Genomic DNA, 20,364 nt, shown 5'->3' with positions numbered 1-20,364 from the left:
AAAAGCAAAGTTTAAATTCTAAAAACTTTTGGCTAGAAGAATAAATTATGTCAATATTTTCTTTTAAGAAATGTTTGAATGTGCTTTTTTTCTTATCATAGATTTACAGCATGAGTTTGCGCCTATCTGCTTTCTTTGAAGAACACATCAGTTCAGTTTTATCAGATTATAAATCTGCTCTTCGTTTTCATAAAAGAAATACAATAACTAAAAGGAGGAAGAAAAGAAACAGAAGCAGCTCTCTTTCCAGTAGTGTTGCATCAAGGTATTTTATTTCTTTTCAACAGCATCAGCTGATCTTTAACTAAATGGTAGAACTCAGTGTTTTTTAATACTTCCTTTACTATTCCCTATATTGCAGAATGATATATTTGACATGCAAGTTCCTATGATGTGGAGGATTTTTAATCTTTTAACTAAAGCTATACTAGTGTAAGTGCTTAAATTCAAACTGCTAAATCTATACAGTAAAAGAGCATTTTTTAGGATAGTGATGGCATCATGCTTTCTGTCATGTATAACTATAGCATTTACAGCGATCCTTCACTAAATATTCCATATGAAATCCATATTTTAACATGTTTCATAATAGTGCAAATATTGAATCCAATAGTATTTATAAAACTCTATTTTGTTCCACATAGAGCTATAAGAATAACTAATGGTACTATTTTATCTACAGCCCTGAAAGGAAAAAAAGGATCGTAAAACCCCAACTAAAGTCAGATATCTCTACCTCTCCATTCTCTACACCTACACGATTAATACCACCACGGCACAATGCTGCTCAGATAAATGGTAAAACAGAATCAAGTTCTGTAGTTCGAACCAGAAGCAACCGAGTGGTTGTAGATCCAGTTACCACTGAGCAACCTTCTACTTCTTCAGCAGCAAAGACTTTTATTTCGAAAGCTAATACATCTACAATGCCGGGGAAAACAAGTAAGAGTCAGTTACTATTTCTAAATTGAAATGTATATGATGATTTTTTAATTTAAGCTTTTACTTTGCCAAATGAAATATACTGGATTTTAGTAAATTCTCGCAGACACTGTTGGTTTTTCTTTATGGTTTTTGCCCTTTTTTATAAAAACATTTTATTTTTAATAAGAAAAAGAAGATGGAGGTTAAGGAGTGTCAGTGTAGAATAATGCTTAAAAATGGCAACTCTGATCCAAACTTCCTGAATTTAAGTCCTAGTATCCAGACTCTGTAGCAGTTTGCCAAGACATGCCTTCATAATTTTGCAGTGACCGGACAGCCTTATAAAAAGGTCTAAAATTAAGAGTTTATTTGTTTATGCCTTTTTCCGAATTTGAAAATAGATTTCCTAAAGAAGCTTTAAGTGCCCCCAAGTTTTGTCCTCTTGGATAATTCAAGCAATTCGGGTTAGATGTAATCCCAACCTTCTTGCTTGTTTTTAGGTTAAATAACTCTTAGCTTTTAATGTTTCTTGTGTGTGTGTTTTAGTTCTAGAGAATTCTGTGAAACATTCCAAAACCTTGAATACTTTTTCAAGTCCTGGTCAATCCAGTTTTAGTCATGGCACTAAGAGTAATTCTGCAAAAGAAAACTTAGAGAAGGAAAAGCCAGTCAAACGTAAAGTGAAATCATCTGTACTCCCAAAGACATCCACTCTTTCAAAGTCATCAGCTCTCATTGAGCAAGGTAAGGTGTTATTTGTATCTTTGAAGATACAGTAGTTCTTTCTTTAAAATGATGCTTTTGATCAAGTTAGCACTTCTATCAATTTTTTAGGTTGCTCATTTAAAAGTCACATTCTGTATTAGTTGAAAAATTTAGTGAGATATCTTTTGATTTGCAGCTTTGTGCCAAAAGCAAACTGTATTATTAAATTTTAAAGGCCAAAAAAAACTTCTTATATGGAAATTGAAACAAATTGTAGCCTGGCTGTTGTGGCTCAGTTGGTTGGAATGTCATCCAGTACACTAAAAGGTTGCTGGTTCGATTCCCAGTCAGGGCACACACCCGTAGGTTGTGGATTCCATCCCTGGTCAGGGTGTATATGGGAGGCAACCAATCGATGTTTCTCTCATACATCAATCCATCTCTCGCTCTCTCTAAATTGAATTTAGTTAACCCATGTAGCAGTCTTCACTTTTTAGGAAAAAATAAAAATTAGTTGTTACTACATCACAAAATTCAACACACCAATCTTTACTAAGTAATAATTCATCAGGGTTGTATACAGCCCGGCCCTGTACTCTAGTATACAACTTTTGGCCTTTTACAGCCATTCTTCCAAGTTCTTTCATGTGCAGATTTTTGTTTTAAAGGTATTTATTACATTTGAAAGATGAAAGTAAATGATATAAATACAGCCTGTGACATGTTATAAATTTTTATGGCTTATTGGCAGCAGACACCTCAACAATAAGCATTTTGTATCATGACGTCCAATTGTATCTAAACCATTTCTTTTTCAATGTTCTCCCCAGAAACCTCTCAAAATTTAATTTTTTATTAAAATGCTCTCATTTTGATTAGTGGTATTGGGATCTACCCACTAACATAAGCTTAAAATTGGGGAGTCATCCAGAACTATACAGCCATTAGGTTCTGTTGTTTTTGCCTCTTTAATGTCGATAAAGCCTATTCCTCCTCGCCATTCTCACTTCCATGGCCTTAATTCCGGCTTATAGAATTTCTCACCTGGACTGTTGTCTTAGTTTTCTAACTGGTCTCTCTGCCCGAGTTCTTCCACATTGCAGCCAAAGTGACCTGTCTGATCATTTCTCTCTAGCACAAGTGCACAAACACACTTAAATCCTTCCCTGCTTTCCAATCATACATGGAATCAGATTTTAATGTTTTTGCATATTATACAAGATTCTTCATTCCGTGGCTGTTGCCTAACACTCCAGCTTTCTTATTTGCTTTCCCCCTTTTATGTCCTAGCCATACTAAACTACTTGGAAGTCCCTGAATATCGTTGTCCTTTTCTTCCTTTGGAATGTCTTTTTTCCTTCTAGTTTAATGGTTTCCTGCTACTTTTTAAGTCTTACTTTAAAGTGGCGTCTTCTCCAGGAAGCCTTCTGGGTTCTTTACTCAAAATTAAGCACTTCTTTGTGTTCCCAGAATACAGTGTTCATTGACTTTAGTGGCACTCAAACTATTGATAGAATTATTATTTTTTTACATGTGTCTATAGCCAGTAGACTCTGAATTCCTGCATTTAATTATTCATTTTTAAATCACTTCAACTTAATATATAGTGGATAATGAGTCTTTGAATAAATAAGCAAATGACTTTATGTATGATTGTTTTACATTTTCTTCCTTTCTGAACTGAATTACAATTTTAAATAGTATATTGGCCTTGCTTCTGTCACTTCTGAATCCTAGTGAAATCAAATGTATATAGTGAATTGGTACTAGCATTACAATAGGGAAGGGCCAGAAGCCAATTTGATTTATAATTTTTGAGTATTACAAATACATAAGAGTATACCAGCATAGTATAGAAATACAATTAACTATTAAATAATTTATGAATGATGACTTATTGCATATTGACAACTGAATTAACTACTAGAATTAAGAGCAGTGTTGTCTAGTAAAAATAAAGCCAGATATGTAATTTAAAATTTTCTAGTAGCTACCTTTAATAACAACAAACAGGTGAAATTATCCATTTTAGTAATTTTTATTCTGTATTATATTCAAAATATTATCATTTCAACATGTAATCAGTATTTCAATGTATTCTGATTCGGTTTTCAAATTTAAATTGATTTAAAAATTCAGTTCCTCAATGGCATAGGTACATTTCAGGTGCTCAGTAGCCACGTGGTTAGTAACTACTAGGACAGGTCCAGATCAGTGAGTTTTCAATTTTTTTAAAGCTCTTGAATTCCTTTTTAAGAGAGCTGCATTCGTTCTTAACCTTTTTTTAGGTTATATATTGCTTTGTGAAGTTGATGAAACCTGAAGTCCTTTCCCCAGAAATTGCACATAGGCATATCCACTCAAAAGTTGGACCAATTCAAGGAGTTCCTGGAGTTCTTGAATCCAGTCTGTAGAACTTTTATAGTGGGTACATGGACTGGATGTTTAGAGCCCTTGTCAGTAGTCTTAATGGAAAACAAATGAAGAGATACACAGAATTCTCAGGCTGGTTAAGTATAACTTTTTGTTAGAAAATGCTTAACTACTTTATGCGCACGCACACACACACTCCTCCTCATTCTCCCCTCCCCCCCATCATTATAGAAAACCACCAATCTAAAGAAAATCATTTGTGCTTTGGAGTCAGGAAATGAGGGCTTTGCCTTCTCCCTCTGCTACTGGCTCTGACCTTTTGTGAGTCTCTTGATGGTTTTTTTCTTGAATATTTATGAAGTACAACCCCAACCCATAACCAAAAAATACTATTATGAAGAAGCATTCTCTTTAAAAGCAGTTTCCATCTTTTTGTGGATTTCCTTTAAAATATTGCATAGCAGATCATGTACTGCAACCAAACAAAAACTTTAGAATTTTGGAAGAAAAAAGTTAGTGGTAGTACATGTATGTCACCTTTTTTTTTCCTTCATCTGAAAGGGCAATAGATTTTTTTCTTTCTTACCACAGAAATGCAGTGCATCATGATCTCCAGATCCTACATATTTAGAATTTGATATCCCAAATTTTCTTTTATATTTTAATAAAGCATGGTGACTTTGGTCATGGAGATTGTTACAGTGGGATTTTCATCATGAATTTTTTTGTTTCCTAGTGCGAATAAGTTATGTTTACACCATACTACAGTCTGTTAAGTGTGCAATAGCATTATGTCTAAAGAAAATAATGTACATACCTTATTTTAACAATACTTTATTGCTTTAAAAACGCTAACCATCATCTGAGCCTGTTGGGAAAATGGTGCTGATAGACTTGCTTGCCACAGAGTTCCCACAGACCTTCATTTGTTTAAAAAATAAATGAAAAGGCACTATCTCTGAAGCACAATGAAGTGAAGTACAATAAAATGAGGTGTGCCTGTAAATAATATCATTAAACTGGTAGCCTTTTGTTGGTTCTTTTTCTTATGTTAGTAAAAAAATAATTAGGATTATGTCACTACATGTAAGTATAGTGATGGCCTTATTGATTAGTTTGAGAGTCAAATAAAAAAGCAATTCCATATATTAAGTGTGATATTGTTCCCTTTTTTACAGATTGTAAGAACAATGCTCTTGTACCAGGAAGCATTCAAGTAAATGGTCATGGAGGGCAGCCGTCTAAACTTGTGAAGAGGGGACCTGGAAGGAAACCTAAGGTAGAAGTTAATACCAATAGTGGTGAACTTATACACAAGAAAAGGGGTAGGAAGCCCAAAAAGCTGCAGTATGCAAAGCCAGAAAATGCAGAGCAAAATAATGTGCACCCGATTAGAGATGAAGTAGTTCCTTCTTCAACATGCAATTTTGTTCCTGAAACTAATACTGTAAAGGAGGATTTGTTACAGAAAAAGAGTCGTGGAGGCAGAAAACCCAAAAGGAAGATAACACAAAAACTGGACGCGGATCTCATAGTTCCTACGAGCGTTAAAATGCTACGGAGAAGTAACCGGAAAAAGACAGACGAGCCTACGGATAAGGAGGAAGAGTTTGAGGAAATTAAAGGCTCTGAACCCCACATGAGAACTAGAAACCAAGGCCGAAGGACAGCTTTCTATAATGAGGATGACTCTGAGGAGGAGCAGAGGCAGCTGCTGTTTGAAGACACCTCTTTGACTTTTGGAACTTCTAGCAGAGGACGAGTCCGAAAGTTGACTGAAAAAGCAAAAGCTAATTTAATTGGTTGGTAACTTGTACCAAACTATTTTACTTCAGAATCATATAGCAGGTACAGTTAAGGAATACGTAGAACTAAGGCTTCTGCTTCCTTGCTGCTGTGGTGGATTAGGGAATATTATGATTTGATTTACAAAAAAAGTAAACAAACTTATAAGACACTTCACTTCTTTAAATGAATATATATATAAATATATACATATATATTTTAAATGTTTGCTATTTATTACCCTTAGATAGGTTATGCATTTCAACATTCATTTCATTCACTGTTCGGAAAAAAGAAATTGAGGACCTATAATAAATTCCCTTTTTATTTCTGGAAAAGACAGTTCTGCTACATTTTTAAGCAGCATAATATTCCTAGTGATAGAGCATTTCATGTTAAAATGAATTATTTTTGACCAAGCCAGGTACATTTCTATTGATACAGAAGTTGTGCCCCCTAGGAAGACGTGTTACCAGAGCAGCAGTAAATTAAGAAATGTGTTTCCTTTAAAGATAAATATAAAATTCCCACAATTTGATACCCTAAAGAGTTTAATTTTAATTGTACAATGTTCATCTACAAGGAATCTAGAGGAGGCTTTTGCTGTATTCCATTTCTGCCAAACGTAAGAGAAAATGTACTGATGAAAAGGAAACATATCCACATTGGAAAACATTTGACTGTCTAATTTTTCAGACCTTGATTCTTATATCAATCACTCAATCTCTGTTTATTGTGCCAAAGACTGAGAATCAGTGCAGTGGAAAGCCTGTTTTTGACTGTCAGGACAGCATACACTTTTCAGTATTGGAAAGGCTATATATTATTCTAAAGAGCACGTTATTAAAGAGTTATGCTGATATGTATCTTTTTTTGGTACTAATAGTAGAAAGTAATGCACTGGTGGGTCCTTTGACAGAGATGTTTTAGAGAAAGTGTTTAAGTGGTTAAAGGATTCAAGGAAAATACAGGAAAAAGGTGTGGGATTTGATGTTTACTTACTGATCTGGATTAATGTCATTTCTAAACTTTAGACTTATCTAATAGGCTAAAATGACTTACAAAGAAATGTGTGTGTATGTGTATATATTGATAAATGGGTATAATTAAATATATATACAAACACATACTTATATACTATTACCCAGGTATAAATTCTTTTCTTCAGGATTTTTTAGATTGTGGTAGAATAAAAATAATTTTAAAATGTCATACTTTATAGTTTAATTTTAAGGGGAAGATTGGTTATTTTCAATTATTAAAGGTTAAAATAGGCCAAATCACTTTTTATGCAATCATGTTTTATACAGTGGTCTCATTGCACATTGTGTTTTTTCTGCACTTTTTACCGTATCCTTATCACGCTGGTATGTCAAAATACACCCTAAAGGAAAAATTCCATTTAATGATTGTGCCTTGTATTCTATTATTTTTTGCATCATTAGTAAAATTAAGTTGTCTATTGTAAATGATAATTATATGACTTAGGAGAATGTATTGCTATATGTACTGCTATGGAAAAGGAAAGCAGTTATTTATTTGTTTATGGTACAGTTATTTTATACCTTAAAAAACAACATAAATACCATTTCTATTGTTTAAAAGTTATTGTCCATTTTTTAAAAAGTTGAAAGAATGTAGTATTTTCTGAGGACTGGTATGGTACAAAAATGTAACCAAATTTTTCAAATACTACATTTTTTTAAAATGAGGATGGGAAAATATGTATCAGCATGACCCTAAATGTAGAAAAATAAAGTTTTCAATTGAACCTTGGCAAAATACATTACATAATTATTTCTTTACTTTTTTCTGGTAGGGATAAATCTTAGCTGTATTTAATTGTCTTGAAGAAGAATGGAAAGCAATGCATTTGGGCTTTTTAAATCGTTTGTAACTAAATTTGTACAGAAATCCTGTGAAATTAAGTAAACCATTTTCCAGATCTTAACTGGATTGCTGTGATTTTGCAGTTGAAAAATAATTTCAAATTTTTCAGGTTTTTTGTATATTTATTTTTTTCTAACAAATATATTTACTATATAATTAAAATTCAGTATCTGAACTCTTCATAATGCAGAAATGGATGGCTTGGTTGTATAGTAAATGAGTTTCAGTTACACAATAATAAGTGTATATGTTTGAAATTTGTCATTGAAGTAATTTGTTGCTTTTGAAGGCAATCTATTTGAAACATGTAATTTCCTGATGTTATCTGCATTGTGTTAGAAAAAATAATAGACTATAAATTCATTTTTGTAAAAAATATGTGTACAGTTTTAAAGTGTGTACAGAAAAAGGAAGCGCGTACACAGTCTTAGAGTGGAATGTTCCTCTAGTACGGTGTATGGGTTAGTTCTAACTCTTGAGCAAGAAATGAGTATTTACCATTTTACCTGCAACAAGTAAATGTATTACTTCTGTTCTTAAGACACTGTATATTTATGACCCTTATTTGGACATTAGACACTGGTTTCTTAGTAAAGCAGAAATTACTTGGGTGAGATTATTTGTAATTGAAACAGTTAAATATGTATTAGTAATACCAGATATATTTAGATTTTATATTTTTATAATTTTGCTTCTATACATTGCAGAAGTTGAATTGAGAAATTTAAGTCATTACCATATTTTTCTTTTGTTTGACCACTTGGAAAATATCTTGAGACAGTGAATTCCTGTATGTACTGTTTATAGGCAAAAGGAAATGTTGGCAGTTGTTTTAGGTGAGCAGTTAAAATAAGTTTACTGAAAATTTCAGAAATACTATAACCTGTCACATGCATGGAAATTGTAAATCATTTTATGTATTTTTAATTAACCCTAATATTCTCCCTTCACCCCAACATTCTCAAGTCCCAGTCAGAGCTTAAACAATTATAAAATGTTACAAATGAGCAGTTTGACTATTTAGTCTAATTACAGTCTCAAAACTGGGCAACAGATATATACTTTCTTAAAATTTTATTTTTTGCCGTCTGCTATTATGGCGTTGGACTCTTTTCTGCGTACATTTCTGTAGTAAAGATGTGTTGCTCTTGTTTCCATTGTTTTTATTACTGCACAGCTTTATAAATTTGAATATTATCACAAAAATACCATCATCCTTAAATTTAATTAAAACATATAAAATATTTGTGAGCTGATTGGGTCACATCTGAGACATGAATTTGGCTAAATTTAGTATCACTTGGAAATGTATTGCATAAGATAACTGATCAAAACAATCCTCATGTGACAAGTATGTGTTAACATGTGGAATTGCCCCTTATCTGCAGTGCAGTAGATTATTAGATATTTTAACAAGTGCATTCAAATAGTGGTTTTTGTTTATGTGGTATTAGCAATATTTGCATGTTTTAAAATATGATTTGTAATATAAGCTCATTCAGTTAATAGTGTTTACTTAATTCTAGCATTCCATTTTATACATAACATACCTATATATTTCTCTCAGATATCAACTGGAAGCAATTTGATTTTCAGTTTTGAATCTAATGAAAACAATTATTATTCTGAATGTTTTTGTTCACCTGAAATTTACTTTTGAGTAGGCTCGAAAGGACCAAGATACTTGAGTATTTAAAGGGCTGTTGTAAGTGTTCTCCTTATATGCAGGAAATATATGATTTTAAAACTCAACAATAAGGGAAGTACTTTTATGTTCTGTGAATTACCCCTATACTTAGAAAGTAGTTTTTACATAATAGTTTGAGAAGTGGTTTAGTTTACATTTAGTTGAAAATTTATTTTCCTATTAAAATTGGGGAAAAAATACACCTTTTCCTCTCTTTTCCCCTTGCACTTCTCAGTTCCCCAAATCTCCAAGTGGTTTGAACTATTACATTTACTAAGAAACTGTTTTTGTTCTTAATTGTACTGAGCTAATCACTTCAAATGAAAAGTCATTTTGTACCAAGTACGGTACCCAAGAAGAGGTCAAGCTGAGTCAGAAGCCTGTAAGTACTACTTTGGACGCTCCAGAGATAAACTTTGTACACACTGCAGTAAAATTATTAGAAAATATTAAGAGCTGTAAACACATACTTATTTTTAGTTTTGATAGCTGTGTTGAAATACTTTTTTTAATGCAGATAAAATCATCAGGAAATTAACCTTATATGGCACAAACCAAATACATATAGTGGGTGGCTATGAGTTACTTCATTTAAGGAACTAAAAGAATAGGTTTGAGATGATATATAGTACACATATATGATGCAGATGTACACGTATGCTCGTTACTTTTAAGATTGTGCGTGTTGATTCATCACAATAATATAATTGAGACAAAACACAAAGTTACATTTTTGGACCATATTAAAACTGCAAGACACGGGGTCTTATTAAAGATTTTATAGAAAACTTAAATCCTGTCACACGATATTTAGACATGTAGAATGTAGTTCAATTTTTTAAAAGTTACTGACCTAGAGGGTTAAAGTTGAAACTGACACATTTTCAAATTAAAATTATGCTTATTTTGTACAGAAAACCATGTTAAAGACAAGCAAATCTGTTGTATGTAATAAGTAACAGAGTTTAAAGACAAATTAATTATTTAGCTTTACTGAGGTTTTTGTTTTTTTCCTTCCAGAAACTTGGAATATCATGTTATAAATGGCAGTCTCACACCAGAATAGCAGTACCCTTTCTTTTTGTACATACTGATTGGACCTTTCTTTACTGTTATGTGGACACTTTCTATGTTAGTTTTGATGCATAATTCTTTGAATCCTTTTATACTAGAATGTATGTGTAAGAATTCCTGTCCCTGCAATGTAGTAACTACAAACTTATTTTTAAATAAATAGAAAACTTGTTTTTCTAAACTATTTTGGTAGAGCCTCATGATTTCTCTTTTATTTGCTCTTTGTTAATACTTGAAGCACTCAGTATGTAATTTCAGCAGGCACTATATCAAAGAAGCTTTTATGTAAACTGGTACATTAGAGTTTCCAATGCCCTGTCTGTTTAGCAAAATGTTAAAATTACTAGCCAATCAAAAGATTGTGAGTACTCTAATGTAATTTAATTCCAAAGTAACCGAAGGTTAAAGATAAATCATTTGCCTTTTAGTGTGTACACTTAATGAAATAATCTTGTTGATGTGTTACTATGTGCAAATTACTGGGTGATAACTGCTTTGATATTCAGATATTTCTGTAAGACACATTTAAAAGGAACAGTTTGCATAAGTATTTTCTCAAAAGTGTGAAGTGAAATTTAAGGGAAAGAATTAAATAGAGGAATGATGAAAAAGTTTTCCTTATTAAGCAACTATACAAAATGAGATTTATAAAGCTATTGCTGTTTTCCTAGGAATTTGTTCAGATTGGCATACATTTTTCTTGACTTCCCCAGAATCCTAATTTTAGTATAAGGAATATACAAAGGTGTAATAAATGACAGTCAGATTAAGCACGTGAGGGGATGATTTGTAACTTTTGTGCTATTCATTATCATTTCTCCCTAAGAAATTTTGTTCCAATGACTGTATGAAATTTCTAAGTTGAGGAAAGCAGGGAAAATATCCGTAGGTACCTTTTCTTTCTAAAGTATGCTGTTACTGATACATGGTGTATACTTAGAAGAACCAATCAAGAAAATTAATTTTCAGCAACCACTTTCCCTGGTTTCTCTTTGTAATAACATCAACTTTATGTTCTAGGTTAAGCTTCCCCATTATTTAAATACATTAAAAAAACAAAGCACAAAACTTCTGTTTCTTGCATTTGTAATGTTTTCTCACTTAACACATTTACCATATGGTGATAACTTTGATTTTGTCTGGGAAAAGAATAGTGGAAAGGATTCCGTGAGTTAGCTCTCATGCCTAAATAGCCAGCTGGGCATGTTGGCAGCACAGTGCCTTGGAATGAACTGGGCTTGGAATTGAGGCATCTCTGAGCTTCACTTCCTCATCTGTAAAGTAAAAAACGTTGATTAGGTAATCTGCAGGGTCCAACCCAATTCAGATAGCCTTATGATTTGTTTATTGTCCCCTCTACTCATGGCTCAATCTTGGCTTTTCTATTTAGTCCCTAAAGAAAATATGTCATTAATGTATAATTTCCAGGCAAGCTGTGTCTTGTGGCCATGACCTAAGTGGACGATCCTTCTGAGTCCTTAGAAAAAGGAGTTTTGGCTCTTTTGTTGCAACACACTATAAATTGTGAGTTGAGTTGAAATACTTGTTTACTAATAAAAAGTACTAAAGTTTGTGATTTTCCAGGGGCCGTCAGAGAAATGTCAATTCAGTAAATGAACCAGTAAAAAGTTAAGACCAAAGAGCACTTGAGGGGGTGGATATTTATAATTTAATGTGATGTTAAGATTGCTGGAGGAGTTATGCCACCAAAATTGGTGGAATTGGGAATTTTAAAACTCTAGCCCTCCACTAAACTGGCAAAATTGGTCAGAGTCAACTTTTTATAGACTCATGAAAAACTACCAGGGGAATGTTTAATGAAGAAAGAAGCTGCTAAATTTCAGTGAGTTAGGGTATTTTAGCTTACCCAGCATTCCCCACTCCCTTTCTGTCCATGCAGGAGGGCCCTTGAGGGTGGCAACTGGCACTCCTGATATCAGAGTAGGGAACCATAAATTGTAGTTTTGACCTGTCTAGTGGCTCCCTGAGGGGTCAGCTCTGGGGCTTGCCTTTGTTTTACCCACCTTCAAGCTCAGTGCTGAAGTGGCCCCAACAGATAGGAAAGCAACATACATACCTAAAAGCTTGGAAGATAGTATATGGGAGAAGAGTTTGGATGACTGTCCACCAATAGCCAGACATTTTATTTTGGAAAAATGCAAGTATTATATAATGCGCTGGATATTATGATACCAAAACCCAGATAATGGCATACTTTTAAGATTCATTTCAGTCAAGACTTTAAAAAAAGTTACCCTCTGTGCTAACCTTTCCGTAATTCTTGTTAGGTGAAAGGTGAGTTAAAAGACACATTTCTGCCTGGCCAGCGTAGCTTGTGGGTTGAGCATCAACCTAGGAACCAGGCGATTGGTTCGATTCCTGGTCAGGGCACATGCCGGGGTTGCAGGGGCTGTGCAGGAGGCAGCCGATCAACGGCTCCCTCTTATCACTGATGTTTCCATCTCTCCCTCTCCCTTCCTCTCTCTGAAATCAATAAAAACATTTAAAAAAATTTTTTAAAAGACACATTTCCTTTTGTTTTGAGAAAATTTTCAATGTTCTCTTACAAATTATTAAAATTACCCAGAGTTAGCTAATAAATGTATTAGTTTGTTGATCCCTAGTTAAAGCAAGTATTTTTTCAATTTAGAGGAATGGTTAAATGGTCTATATTACAAATGAAATTTTATTTAGAAACATTTCATATGACAAGCACTTTGGCTTAGTATAATATTGCAATTACAAATATAGATCCTAAATTCTGTCATCTTGTGGTTACTAAGAAGCAGTTAGAAAATGTCAGCTAACTTCCTATTTGCTTCTTCCTATTTTACTATTTTATCTAATATCAATGTTTTTCCAAGAAAGCTAAGATATGCTTTTTTTTTCCTGCTTTTTTTACTTCTTTAACAGAAATAGTTGAACTATTCCTAGAGAAAAACAGGAGGAGTTTTATTTTAAATGTGTCATTTAGTTTGTTCTCATCACTTTTTGCCTAAACTCTTATTCCCCCCCCCCAGACTTATTCAAGTACAACTGACAAAAATTTCATATGTGGAAGGTGTATAATGTATGGTTTGATATATACATAGTGAAATGATTATTGCAACCAAGTTAATTCATACATCCACCACCTCACTTAGTTACCTTTTTCTTTTTGGTTGCGTTAAGAACACTTAAGATCTCTCTTACTAAATTTCTAGTACATAATACAGTATTATTAAGTATAATCACTATGCCATACATTAGAGCTCCAGAACTTACTCATCTCATAAATGAGAGTTTGTACCCTTTAACCAACTCTTCCCGCTTTTCTTCCCTACCAGCCTCTCAAAACCACTGTTTTACTATCTGGATCCAGAAGTTCAACTTTGTTAGATTCCACATGTAAGTAAGATCATGCTGTATATGTCTTTTTCTGTCTGGTTTCTTTCACTTGGTCTAATATCTTCCAGATTTATCCATGTTGTCACAATGGCAGGGTTTCCTTTTTTATATATAATTTTAAAAATAATTTTTAATATAATTTATTTTTTTAAATAGGCTTTTATTGATTTCAGAGAGAGGAAGGGAGGGGGAGAGATAGAAACATCAGTGATGAGAGAGTCCTCATTGATCAGCTGCCTCCTGCACACCCCCAGATGGGAATCGAGCCCACAACCCAGGCATGTGCCCTGACCAGGAATCGAACCAAGATCTCCTGGTTCATAGGTTGATGCTCAACCACTGAGCTATGCCGGCTGGGCAGGGTTTCATTTTTAATGGCTAAATAATATTGTAGTGTGTGTGTGTGTGTGTGTGTGTCTCACACTTTCTTAATTCATCCATGGATAGACACTTATGCTGTTTCCATGGCTTGGCTATTGTAAATAATACCACTATGAATAGGGCAGTGCAGATATCTCTTTGAGGTAATAACTTCATTTCTTTTGGATATATACCCAGGAGTGAGGTTATTGAATCATGATAGTTACATTTTTAATTTTTTAAGAAACCTCCATACTGCTAAACTCTAAAGATTAAATCATCTCCTCAATAACATTTGTGCCATCAATTATGCTTTCACAGTCCATTTTATGCCACTTCATAAAGCGCTTATATAATGCATATAAATGTGCTTTTAGATGCCTTGTGAGTTATAAACACTCAAATATTTGTGAAATAAGTTGCATGTATCATATGCAGGAGTAAACATGGAAACCACGTTTCTTAACAAAAGGGTGTGAGTGCTAGCTAATATCCTTTTTTTCTAAATTTGGGGGGGCATACTCTTTGTCTCTTTATACAGCAATGATTTTGTAACATTCCCAAGATTTACTGTTTTTACACAAGGTATAACTAATTTTCACTGCTGTGTGATACTGTGTGAACATACCACTATCCAAACATTCTGTTTCCAGTAGACACAGTGCTTGTTTCTAGCCTTTTAATACTATGAACGATCCTGCTTTGGGCATCATTTCCTGCGTTTGCTTTTGTCTCATGAGAACCCATCCCTCTGTGTGTGTGTGTGTGTGTGTGTGTGTGTGTGTGTGTGTGTGTGTGAAATTCAGTGCTGATCATGTTGCTCCTTTACTTAAAAATCCTTCAACCTGGTGGCTTGGCATAAATAAATACCTAGAATAATAGCCTAGATGGCCTGGAATGATCTCAGAATAACTACCTTAATTCAAGCAATTCCTTTTGAGAATATACACCAAGACAGCGATGCTGCACAGTGGATTTGCTGCTGCTCTTTCTGTCAGCAGGACCTACCCTGTCCCTCTCTACGCTGTACTCCAGCACTACTGATATTCTAGACATGGTCAGATGTGAAAATGAATCTTATCGCCGAAGTTTTCCAGGAAGAATCACAAGGAAATCTTCCTTTGGAAGGCTGTCCCAGAAGCTGCAATGGTGAAAAGAGCGCAGAAGGAGTCTGAAGTCCCTAGTCTTCAACCAGGGCACTGCCATTTATGAACCATCAAGTCTCAGCTTTCTGGGTCTCTGCACACCTGAAAAAAAGGGGGGGGCAGTTATGATCCCGGAATGGCCTGACTTCTTGAGATCAAATAAAACCTCGTTTATTTCACAAACACATACTATGTCCTAGTCATGGTGCTAGGTCCAGGGATGAAACACGTGGCCGGCTTCTTGTCCTAAAAGAGCTGACAGACCAGAGCAGTGGTCCTCAACCCTGGCTGCCCACAGGAATCACCTGGAGGGCGATTTTCAAAAATAGGAATGCCTGAGTTCCCTGCACCCTGACCTTGAGAGATTAGACTAATTTCTTCAGCTCTTTCAGCCGGTAGCACATGTGTATGCTGGCGTTAATGGAAACCACGTCGTAGGCTAGTGGTATAGAATGATTCACAGCACCTGCTTAACCCTGTGCCTGGTACGGGTACCAGGTGGTAAAGTGCCGGGGGCAGGGCAGAAGAATCTGCACAGCTGGCCCAGACAGGTAACCACAGAGCTGGAGCAGGTCTTAGTGAAGTGGAGAGGAACGTGCAGGCGCCCTGAATGCCCCCAAGGGGTGATCTAACCCAGCTGGAACGGCCGTCCTGGAGACGCTGTCAGAGCTGAGTCTTGAATGCAAAGGTGAGGGAATGAGACAAGCCAGGGGGAGGCGGTGGGGGTGGGGAACGTCCCGCAGGGGAGCCTGCTGATTCTCCTGGAGCACGTGAGGGGTGAAACTGGGGCGAGCCCAGGGGCCAGATCGTGAGGGGTCCCCGAAACCAGCGGAGGGGATGGCTCCAAGGAGACGACTGTCGGGGCCAAGGAAAGGTTTTAAGCTGGATGAACGCGATCAGAGTGCGCTCTGGCGTGGATGTGCGGGGGTCAGGTACCTCTCAGATACCGACCTCCTTTCCTTTGGATATACCCCCCGAAATGGGGTCGCTGAACCCTACGGTAGTGGGGGTCGGTAACCTGGTCTCGGGCAGTTGAATTAGGGACGGAGTAGGGGCCTGAAAGGGGGAAAAGAGGTAAAATTTACAGCCCTTGGCGCCCTAAGGAGGGTAAGGGATGCGGCGGACCCGAAGGCCATTCTGACCCTTGGCACTGACAGTGGGCAAAGGGGGGAAAGCGCCACGCGTAGGGATGCGGGGTCACGGCGAGAGACGAAGCTCTGGGCGCACCACGGCGGGCGGAGTCCGGGGCCGTGGGAGTCAGGAGTGCCCGCGGCTGGGAAGGTGCGGTTCAGGGCCCGGCGGCGAGCGCCCCCAGCAGAGCGCGCGCCCCGCTTCCCGCACGCAGCGCGCTCCCGGCGGGCTGGGCCGGCTCGCGGCGCCCGGGACCCGCGCTCCCTCGGCCGCCACCCCGCACCCCGGAGCGGCGCCGGGTCCGCCCAGCGCGCTCCCTCCTCCCGCGGTCCGGATCCCGGCTTCAACCGGAGGCGGGTTCGGGTCGCTGCGTGAGACCCGAGACCCCGCCCGACACAGAGCGCGGGCGGGGCGGGAGCCCGCAGCACCCGGTGCGGGACAGGACCCGGCCTGAGGAGGCACCGGGGCGAGCGCGCCGCCTGCTCCCTCGCGTCGCGTGGTTGGAGGTATTTTGGGTGGACGACGACGCCCGCGGGCATGGCTCCTCCTCTCGGGCGGGGGAGGGCAAGAGGTGATCGTTTCCTCCTCAAGGTTAGTCCGGTTTTGCGTGTGTGTCGTCGGCTGCGCCCTCTCCCTCTCTTGGTCGAAGTCGTGTTTCCTCCCACCCTTGGATTTCTTTAGTACTTTTGTCGCTCTCACACAGTTTGGGGTTACAGCTGCATATCTGTAAGTCTTCGGTGACTGGACTCCACCAGAAGTGGGTTTCCTCTCGGGTGTTATCACCCGGCGCCTGGCCGGGGGCACTTGCCTCGGGGCTTCAGGCTCCCAGGCTGACTCCTGGACTAGTTCTGGACCCGCAGTCCGCTCTGATGGTCCCCAGGAGCAGCCCCGGAGTCGGGGGCCACGGTAGCCCTCCAGCCCGTGCTCGATAACCTGCTACTCCGCTCACGCAGGGTTCCCTTCCCACCCACCCGCCCTCAGGGCGCAGACCGCGCGCGGACGCGGGAACTCGCAGCCCCGCCCCCGCAGCCCGGCAGCCCCGCTCCCGCAGCCCGGCAGCCCCGCCCCCGCAGCCCCGCCCCCGCAGCCCCCAGCCCCGCCCCCCGCAGCCCGGCAGCCCGGCAGCCCGGCAGCCCGGCAGCCTGGCAGCCCCGCCCCCGCAGCCCGGCAGCCCCGCCCCCACAGCCCGGCAGCCCGGCAGCCCCGCCCCCACAGCCCCGCAGCCCCGCCCCCGCAGCCCGGCAGCCCCGCCCCCACAGCCCCGCAGTCCCGCCCCCACAGCCCCGCAGCCCCGCCCCCACAGCCCCGCAGTCCCGCCCCCACAGCCCCGCAGCCCCGCCCCCACAGCCCCGCAGCCCCGCCCCGGGAGCGCGCGCCTGGCCTCCTCCTCAGCCTCCCTGGCGAACGCCGACGGCACGGCCCGGTTCCGGCTGCTTCCCAGACCCCGCGTGCCGTCCCGCGTAACGCAGCCAGATCCTCAGTCATTCCTGAGTTCTTACGCTGAGATGGAAAGATGCCCTTTCTAACAGCCGACGGACAGGAACAGCATCAAACATCGAGTGGGCATGTACATTTCTAAATGCCCCCTTGCTCTGAATAGTTGTGTTTAGCTCGTTTGAGCCGTGATTGGCATAGGCCCCACGCATTGTAACTGGTGAACACTACGTCTTAAGTAATCTCTAGGTCCCCCTCCACTGGCCTTCCCTCTCCACCTCGGCTCCGCCTTCCATTGGTACTGAGTGAATTTTAAGCCCGAGGCCCTTCTCCCGGACGCCACACCGTGGGCTCGCCAGCGATGTTCAGATTCAGGCCTGTGGAAGCCGGCACTTTCCATGCCCGCAGAGCCTGGCGCTTGGGCTTGGCATCGGGAAGTGAAGGAGCACATAAAGGCCCTTGGGGTACGCTTTCATTCAGTGGGTCCCTGGTTTACTTCATAAAACAAACACACCCTTTCGCACGTGTGTCCAATGGATTCGCCGAGACGCTCGGTTACAACCCCCACATTTCAGGGAAGGAGAAGGCTGTGCTAGCTCTCAGGCGTGTGTGCACCTGCGTCCCCTTAAACCAGCTTTCCTCCTCCTCAGTGTAGTGGGCGAAAGTTGGTTAAAACTGGTAATACAAATAAATAATACAATGTTAGTAAATAACACAAGGATACACGTTGTGTTTCACATCCTCACAACTGTAAACCTACCTTTGCCTACCCCTGCACATTGTCTTTTTTTTTGAAATATATCTTTATTGATTTCCTGGAGAGGAAGGGAGAGGGGGAGAGAGAGAAACGTCAATGATGAGAGTCATTGATCGGCTGCCTCCTGCACGCCCCCTGCTGGGCATTGAGCCTGCAGCCCAGCCCGGGCATGTGCCCTGAGCAGGAATCGAACCCCCATCGCCTGGATCCTAGGTCGAGGCTCAACCGCTGAGCCACCCCTGGCCGGGCACATTGTCCTTTTTTGCTGAAGTTGGGCTATTCTCAGTCGGGTAACTAAGACAGCACTTGCCCTTGGTGAGTGTAATGCAGATGCCTACATTATTGCTACAGTGCGTACATTCACCCAAAGAACTTCTGGTTTCGACATTGAGGGGGTCAGAAAATCAATGTGCAATAATTTTTAAGCCACCATCAGTTGCCTGTTCACCAACAGAAGTCTGACTGGCTTCTCTTCTGCCTTTCAACTTTCTCAGCGTCAGGTTTGTCTCTTTAGTAATTAGGCTGCCTCAATTTTTTATTGTGTGTTTGACACACAACACAAACATTCTGGGTGTCAACTTCTAAACTTTTATTATTTTAACACAGAAACTATGGGTCAAACGGGTCTCAAGGGTTCCAATGATCTCTTAGGAAAGGATCTTCTATTCCTAATGAAGCTTTTCTTACAGTCTAAGATTTCTCTTTATTTTTGCTACTTGTACCAAGTGAGCCCATAAATCTGGACTCACAAATGTAAGACACCTGTAAAGCGAACCCATGTTTTTTGGGAAATGGGGTGCTAGAATCAGGGGAAAGAAGGTATGCTATTTGGCACTTATTCTAAGAAGAGCAGTTGTAGCTAGAAAAAACCTAATAACCTGGTAATGCTTCTAATTAGCTTTCAATCCAATAACAAAAAAGAAAAATTAGTAACTTACTGAGCTCGGCAGTAGTAATTGGAAAATCATTTGTTTCATATGTACATGTTGCTAAGGGATTTTGCACATTAAAGGTGAATAAGCATGCTTTTCTCTTTTTTGCCCGATACACTACCCAGAGAAGCATCTTGAAAGACTGTCACTGTGGAGGTGACTGAAAAGTGTACTGAGGGCTTTGCAGCTCTGTGCTCTGCTGCAGCTCTGCCAGCAGTGCTTTGTATGGCAGTGCTTCCGCTCAGTCTTCAAGGAGTCAAGTATTATAATTGTCTTTTATTTTCTTTAATTCTTAAAAAAATAGCTATCCTTCAGAGGAGACCTTTACATCATTTAAGATAATATTTTGGGATTGTGGGAGCAGAATAATGATTAATAAATTTAGTGGCTTTTGGCAAAAGATATAAAACAACATGTGCACATTTTACTATTTATGATGGAAATTAGGTCCAGGAATAGAAATCCCCTAACACGATGATATAATCCAAAAAAAGTAAAACTAAAACAAAAAACAAATCCAAGATCAATATGGAGTCTCCTTTTGTAGTGGAAGCTCTGTAATTAAATCTTCCTCATCTTTTTCTTGGGGGGCAGGGGAAGGTCATCTAATTTATTGAGCTTAGTACAGTACTTTTCAACAGCATTTGATCTCAATACTTAAAAATTGCCATTACCTCTAAGAACAGAAACACCTTAGAAAATCTTTAAAAACTATTTTGAGCACTGATGGCAAATAGGGGCGCAAAACCATTTTGGAGAAAAATGAGGTCACTTAATACC

The 20,364-nt window shown here is 39.0% G+C and overlaps 1 protein-coding gene across 1 annotated transcript in view; it reads left to right on the top strand.

Moving 5' to 3' along the window:
• The window catches only part of PHIP (PHIP subunit of CUL4-Ring ligase complex), a 121,528-nt gene extending 115,602 nt beyond the window's left edge, over positions 1–5,926 (top strand). Inside the window, exons 37-40 of the mRNA XM_081139923.1 lie at positions 102–265; positions 683–942; positions 1,471–1,668; positions 5,181–5,926. Coding sequence (XP_080996049.1) covers positions 102–265; positions 683–942; positions 1,471–1,668; positions 5,181–5,812 — 1,254 coding nt within the window. The 3' untranslated portion in view covers positions 5,813–5,926. The remainder of the gene's footprint in view (positions 1–101; positions 266–682; positions 943–1,470; positions 1,669–5,180) is intronic.
• The last annotated feature ends 14,438 nt before the right edge of the window (positions 5,927–20,364 follow it).

This window comes from Miniopterus schreibersii (genome assembly GCF_964146895.1).
Source record: "Miniopterus schreibersii genome assembly, chromosome: 6".
NCBI lineage: Eukaryota > Metazoa > Chordata > Mammalia > Chiroptera > Miniopteridae > Miniopterus > Miniopterus schreibersii.
The sequence above is the reverse complement of the archived record's forward strand: the minus strand, read 5'-3'. Positions and strand labels throughout refer to the sequence as shown.